The sequence below is a fragment of the Schistocerca gregaria genome, chromosome 8 (assembly GCF_023897955.1).
Source record: "Schistocerca gregaria isolate iqSchGreg1 chromosome 8, iqSchGreg1.2, whole genome shotgun sequence".
Lineage (NCBI taxonomy): Eukaryota > Metazoa > Arthropoda > Insecta > Orthoptera > Acrididae > Schistocerca > Schistocerca gregaria.
The window spans coordinates 325887483-325894506 of record NC_064927.1 but is presented as its reverse complement, the minus strand read 5'-3'; the positions used below and the strand labels follow the sequence as shown (position 1 = coordinate 325894506).

The following is a 7024-nucleotide window of genomic DNA, read 5'->3' as shown; positions in this document are numbered from 1 at the left end:
AATGTTATATGTCATATAGAGATATTCGTATGAGAATTCTGAAGTTATTCCTTCTTTCCATAACATACTTACAAGTAATTATTTTTTAAATATTTGAATTCGAACAGCAATGGTTATTGAAAATATACAGAATATGTGACATCATGTTATTAGCCCTTATGCATCATAGTTATATAGAATTGTCGTGGATAAGTCACGGGCTTAGGCTGAAATCCCATGGTATACACTTTATCAGCCAGAGTAATGTAACTGTGTACAGTAAAATTTCCATCACATATTCAAATTAATCTTGTTAAACCATCCACTTAAGCTGCCTGGTGTGCCGTTCAAATAAAATACTGCATAATTGTCCAAATTGGCATCAATGGTTGTACCAGTTTCACAGTTATGCTTGCGCAGAACGCCTGTTCATGTGCCCCAACAATGTGTAGTACGAATAAGATGCATTCACCAACTGTAATGAAAATAACAAAATAAGAAAAATTACATAGACAAAATTTATATATTTTTCTTACTAAATAGATATTTTTGTCATTCAAAGTAACTAGTCAGTCTTATGATATCTACAAAACCCTATATGTATTCCACTACTCACATAATATCATGTAGCACCATGAAAATCTCATGTGGAGCATATACACTCCTGGAAATTGAAATAAGAACACCGTGAATTCATTGTCCCAAGAAGGGGAAACTTTATTGACACATTCCTGGCGTCAGATACATCACATGATCCCACTGACAGAACCACAGGCACATAGACACAGGCAACAGAGCATGCACAATGTCGGCACTAGTACAGTGTGTATCCACCTTTCGCAGCAATGCAGGCTGCTATTCTCCCATGGAGACGATCGTAGAGATGCTGGATGTAGTCCTGTGGAACGGCTTGCCATGCCATTTCCACCTGGCGCCTCAGTTGGACCAGCGTTCGTGCTGGACGTGCAGACCGCGTGAGACGACGCACCATACAGTCCCAAACATGCTCAATGGGGGACACATTCGGAGATCTTGCTGGCCAGGGTAGTTGACTTACACCTTCTAGAGCACGTTGGGTGGCACGGGATACATGCGGACGTGCATTGTCCTGTTGGAACAGCAAGTTCCCTTGCCGGTCTAGGAATGGTAGAACGATGGGTTCGATGACGGTTGGGATGTACACGGCCAGTGTAGGAGATCGCTCCCCACACCATGATGCCGGGTATTGGCCCTGTGTGCCTCGGTCGTATGCTGTCCTGATTGTGGCGCTCACCTGCACGGCGCCAAACACGCATACGACCATCATTGGCACCAAGGCACAAGCGACTCTCATCGCTGAAGACGACACGTCTCCATTCGTCCCTTCATTCACGCCTGTCGCGACACCACTGGAGGCGGGCTGCACGATGTTGGGGCGTGAGCCGAAGACGGCCTAACGGTGTGCAGGACCGTAGCCCAGCTTCATGGAGACGGTTGCGAATGGTCCTCGCCGATACCCCAGGAGCAACAGTGTCCCTAATTTGCTGGGAAGTGGCGGTGCGGTCCCCTACGGCACTGCATAGGATCCTACGGTCTTGGCGTGCATCCGTGCGTCGCTGCGGTCCGGTCCCAGGTCGACGGGCACGTGCACCTTCCGCCGACCACTGGCGACAACATCGATGTACTGTGGAGACATCACGCCCCACGTGTTGAGCAATTCGGCGGTACGTCCACCCGGCCTCCCGCATGCCCACTATACGCCCTCGCTCGAAGTCCGTCAACTGCACAAACGGTTCACGTCCACGCTGTCGCGGCATGCTACCAGTGTTAAAGACTGCGATGGAGCTCCGTATGCCACGGCAAACTAGCTGACACTGACGGCGGCGGTGCACAAATGCTTCGCAGCTAGCGCCATTCGACGGCCAACACCGCGGTTCCTGGTGTGTCTGCTGTGCCGTGTGTGTGATCATTGCTTGTACAGCCCTCTCGCAGTGTCCGGAGCATGTATGGTGGGTCTGACACACCGGTGTCAATGTGTTCTTTTCTCCATTTCCAAGAGTGTAGTTTCGATATTTAACGAAACAAAAATATTTTGAGTTATCAGTTTGAATAAAATCGTTAGTAATGAGCACCTTAAACAGGTGACATGCCTGAATTTTACAGTACCTAAAGAATCACACGGAAAAAATAACTGCTCTCATGCACAGTGTGATTCACAAAACTATAGCTGTTTAGAAGAACTCCGGAAGTATGATAGTAGCTGAAAACTTTGTGGGACAAATGTTGCAGGGGACAACAGGGCCATAATATGACTTTCGTTTTTTGTTGCAAGGTGGGGTCACGTCAGAGATATGAAGGTAAATTTTTTTTTGAAAAAATGGGATGCTATGGTATGTTACTTACTTCCTGATAGCAGCTATCTAGACGAATCCAGTGATGTTTAACAGTAAGGCATTTGAAGGTCAACGAAGGTAAAAAAAATGTGGCATTAACGTCCATTTATAGAAGGTATTAGAAGTGATGACCATTGGTATCGGTGCAGTGCTGCACTCGTCTCATCATGGGATTGAGTGGTATTTCTTAACTCTTTGGCACTTATCGAAGCACATCCTCTGGCTTTTCTCTCTCGTATATCATGCATATAGTAAATACTCGTATTCAACGAATACGGAGTATCCATGTAACGTGTCATTGACATGTAAACACTGTTCTATGGTTTCTCAATACAACACAAATACGAACGCTAAGACTAGTATCGTCGAATCAAGCGAATGTGAATCATGTGTTCCTTTGAAGAACAAGTGGATATGCTTCTCATTTTCGGAGAACGCCAACGAAATTCAGTGAGAGCTAGAGACACACGCAGAAAGATATCCTCAACGTACACACCCTACACGTCATACATTTAAATGTGTGCGATAAATTGAGAACAACTAGATCTTTGACGCATCGGAAACATGTCGGACAAAAGGAAATTATTAAGGTGGAACTGCAAATTGGTGCTATTGCCACTCTGATTCGAGATCCTTGTTTCGCTTCAAATCGCAAGGGATTCAGAGCTGTGATGTTCGTGTTCTGCATCGCCATAAATATCATCCTTACCATTTAAGTCTCCACCAAGAATTAACTGGTACGGACTGTGTGTGTCGCATTGAATTCTGTCGATAGGCTCAACTTCAGATTCAGAGGGATGACACATTTATTAATTTGATTTTATTTACTGACGAGGCTACATTCACGAAGCATAGAAACGTTAATTTACCTAACATGCATTCTTGGGCGACTGAAAATCGAAGCTGGCTGCGGTAAGTTGCACACCAAAGACAATGGTCGATGAATGTATGGTTTGGGATTCTGGAGGACAGTATTATAGGCTCCTGTTTCATCGAAGGAAATCTTAATGGTGGAAAGTGCATCACATTCCTGCAAGAAACATTAGTCTGTTATTGGAAGAAATATCTTTAGGAACAATGAACAGCATGTGGTATCAAAACGATGGGTGTCTGGTACTTTTTTCGCTGATGGCTAGAAATGTGTAGCTGAGACAATTCCCAAATCGTTGGATTGGACGCAGAGGAGATGTGTCGTGGCCGGCTTGTTCATCAGACTTGACGACTCTGGATTTTTTCTTATGGGGACTCGTAAAAGACATTGTTTGTAAAAATGTTCCACCTACACCTGAAGATATGCGAGAGAGAATTGTCAGAGCATCTGCTTCGATAAATGCCGATGTGATAAGGAATACCAATCAATCCATGATAAAGAGATAGCAGCAGTGCATTGATATCAATGCTCATCATTTCGAAAACCTTCTGTTAATGGACGTTCATGCCACCTTTTTGACCTTTGTCGACCACCAACGACCTTGCTGTTACACATCATTGGATTCATCTCGACTGCCGCTACCAGAAAGTAAGGACCAAACTATAGCATGCCATTAAAAATAATAATAAGAAATGTTGACCTTCATCTCTCTGAAGCGACCCCACTTATCAACAAAAAAACCAACGTCATATTATGGACCCCGTTGTCCCACGCAACTTTTGTCCCACAAACGTTTTAACTCCTATCATACTTTTGGAGTTATTCTTGGTGGCAGTAGTTAGTGACTCGCCCTGTATAAAAAAGGTATAGATATTTGGAGGGGAGAGCTGTGTTGTTATATTCTTTTCATCATTAAACAATAAATAGGTTAGCACTATGCCATATCATTGTATGAAGATTGGTATGAAACTCTAAACAGTGATCATAAAATAAGCAACCAGTAACTTTAAATGGTTTCTCGAGCTACTTCTCAATCGTGAAAAGAGATGGCAGTGAACCAGGAAAGGTTACCTGTATGTATTTCAGTTACATGCCATAATAATTTACATCCGTTCTCAATGATGGTTATATTGAATTCAGAACTTAGTACAACTCTTTTTAGATTCACCAGAATAAAGTAAGAGTATAAGAAATTGGTAATTATCGTACTCTCATATTTACCTCATTATAGGGAGAACAGTATTCCTGAGCTACAAACTGCAAGATAATTTCGGAAAAGAGATAAATGTCGAAAACATAAATAATAAAACGCTCAAACAAAAACAATAAAACACTCAAAGAAATCTGCAAAACACAGAAGTAGAATCATGGAGAAATATTCAGAGGCAACCCAAATAATGGAGCTTAGTTGCGAAACTGGGGGAGTATACTAATAAAAAAATAGAAGACAGGCAGAAACGATTTAAGAAAACAGCATTCTCTCGCTCACGTTATTGTTTCAATTTCGAGATTATTTCGTCACTAGAGAATTCCTACTTCCTTACACGGTCAGAAGATAACCAAATTTATAAATCTCATCAGTCCGAAACAATCAAGCTCCTTAATCAAACGAAACTGATTACAACATCCTTCTGTACATTTGAACAATACCCAGGCAATAAACCCGACACGACGCTGAAAGGTATGACTTTAAGAACGGCACAACAGAATACCATTGAGTTGTAGTCAAACAAAGTAGGATTTCGCGTACACTCTGATGTGTCTAATGTGAATCCGCCGTTGTTAGAGCTGCGAAGCCAAAGCCTGCTAGTGGCTAATGACGGAACTCTGACGACCAATCAGGTGCAAGACGAGTAAAATTTGAGTTCGTTTGGCCTATGCCCTAGGGGAAGCATAGGTTTCTTAGCTTCACGTCGTAGCTCGAGCTGACGCTGTACTCTGCTTCTTCGTATGGCCAGTGAATATGGTAACTAACTTGCTCTAGGCGTTTCAGTCAAGAGTTTTGTGTACTACTGAGATATTGCTTGCACGATTTATAGGGGAGCAATTCTTTATCACCTATTTTGGTTTTTCATTAGGCCATCCATGGATGTGGGTCGTGTCTCAAGTAAATTTTCTAGCTTTTTAATTAGAGCATACAGGATTCCTTTTTCATATTTCTGAGAATATGTGGAGGTGTGCTTCTACGTAGTCTCACGAATGATATATGCATCTTTTATTGTGAACTACCATGCTTATTTCTTGAATTATAATGTGCACTAGTATCAAGTCTACATTTCATTACTTCTATTTTCGCAAACATTCCGGAAACTTAGGACATTCATACTCAACTCATATGTGCTTATTCTGCTTTCCGCAGAAATAATGCTCACATCAAAAAAAGTTTTGTATCAACTCGGTTCCGAGTGTTCCGGAACCTGTACAGAAAATTAGAACAGAGATCAACACAAACATCATTTCCGTTCATGAAAACACACATTGCATGTCACGAGACCTTAAGAGGTGCTGGTCCAGACTTAAGATTTTTTTTGGTCATCAGTCTACTGACTGGTTTGATACGGCCCGCCACGAATTCCTTTCCTGTGCCAACCTCTTCATCTCAGAGTAGCACTTGCAACCTACGTCCTCAATTATTTGCTTGACGTATTCCAATCTCTGTCTTCCTCTACAGTTTTTGGCCTCTACAGTTCCCTCTAGTACCATGGAAGTCATTCCCTCATGTCTTAGCAGATGTCCTATCATCCTGTCCCTTCTCCTTATCAGTGTTTTCCACATATTCCTTTCCTCTCCGATTCTGCGTAGAACCTCCTCATTCCTTATCAGTCCACCTAATTTTCAACATACATCTATAGCACCACCTCTCAAATGCTTCGATTCTCTTCTGTTCCTGTTTTCCCACAGTCCATGTTTCACTACCATATAATTCTGTACTCCAGAAGTACATCCTCAGAAATTCCTTCCTCAGATTAAGGCTGGTATTTGATATTAGTAGACTTCTCTTGGCCAGAAATGCCTTTTTTGCCATAGCGAGTCTGCTTTTGATGTCCTCCTTGCTCCGTCCGTCACTGGTTATTTTACTGCCTAGGTAGCAGAATTCCTTAACTTCACTGACTTCGTGACCATCAGTCCTGATGTTAAGTTTCTCGCTGTTGTCATTTCTACTACTACTCATTACCTTCGTCTTTCTCCGATTTACTCTCAAACCATACTGTGTACTCATTAGACTGTTCATTCCGTTCAGCAGATCATTTAATTCTTCTTCACTTTCACTCAGGATAGCAATGTCATCAGCGAATCGTATCATTGATATCTTTTCACCTTGTATTTTAATTCCACTCCTGAACCTTACTTTTATTTCCATCATTGCTTCCTCGATGTACAGATTGAAGAGTAGGGGCGAAAGGCTACAGCCTCGTTTTACTCCCTTCTCAATACGAGCACTTCGTTCTGGATCGTCCATTCTTATTATTCCCTCTTGGTTGTTGTGCATATTGTATATGACTTTTTTCAGAATCTTGAACAGCTTGCACCATTTTATATTGTCGAACTCTTTTTTCAGGTCGACAAATCCTATGAACGTGTCTTGATTTTTCTTTAGCCTTGCTTCCATTATTAGCCGTAACGTCAGAGTTGCCTCTCTCGTGCCTTTACTTTTCCTAAAGCCAAACTGATCGTCACCTAGCGCATTCTCAGTTTTCTTTTCCATTCATCTGTATATTATTCTTGTAAGCAGCTTAGATGCATGAGCTGTTAAGCTGATTGTGCGATAATTCTCGCACTTGTCAGCTCTTGCCGTCTTCGG

General features: G+C 42.2%; 1 protein-coding gene across 1 annotated transcript in view; it reads right to left on the bottom strand.

Moving 5' to 3' along the window:
- Nucleotides 1-385: 385 nt before the first annotated feature.
- Nucleotides 386-7024, bottom strand: part of LOC126285170 (odorant receptor 43a-like) — a 62346-nt gene continuing 55707 nt past the window's right edge. Inside the window, exon 5 of the mRNA XM_049984480.1 lies at nt 386-454. Coding sequence (XP_049840437.1) covers nt 386-454 — 69 coding nt within the window. The remainder of the gene's footprint in view (nt 455-7024) is intronic.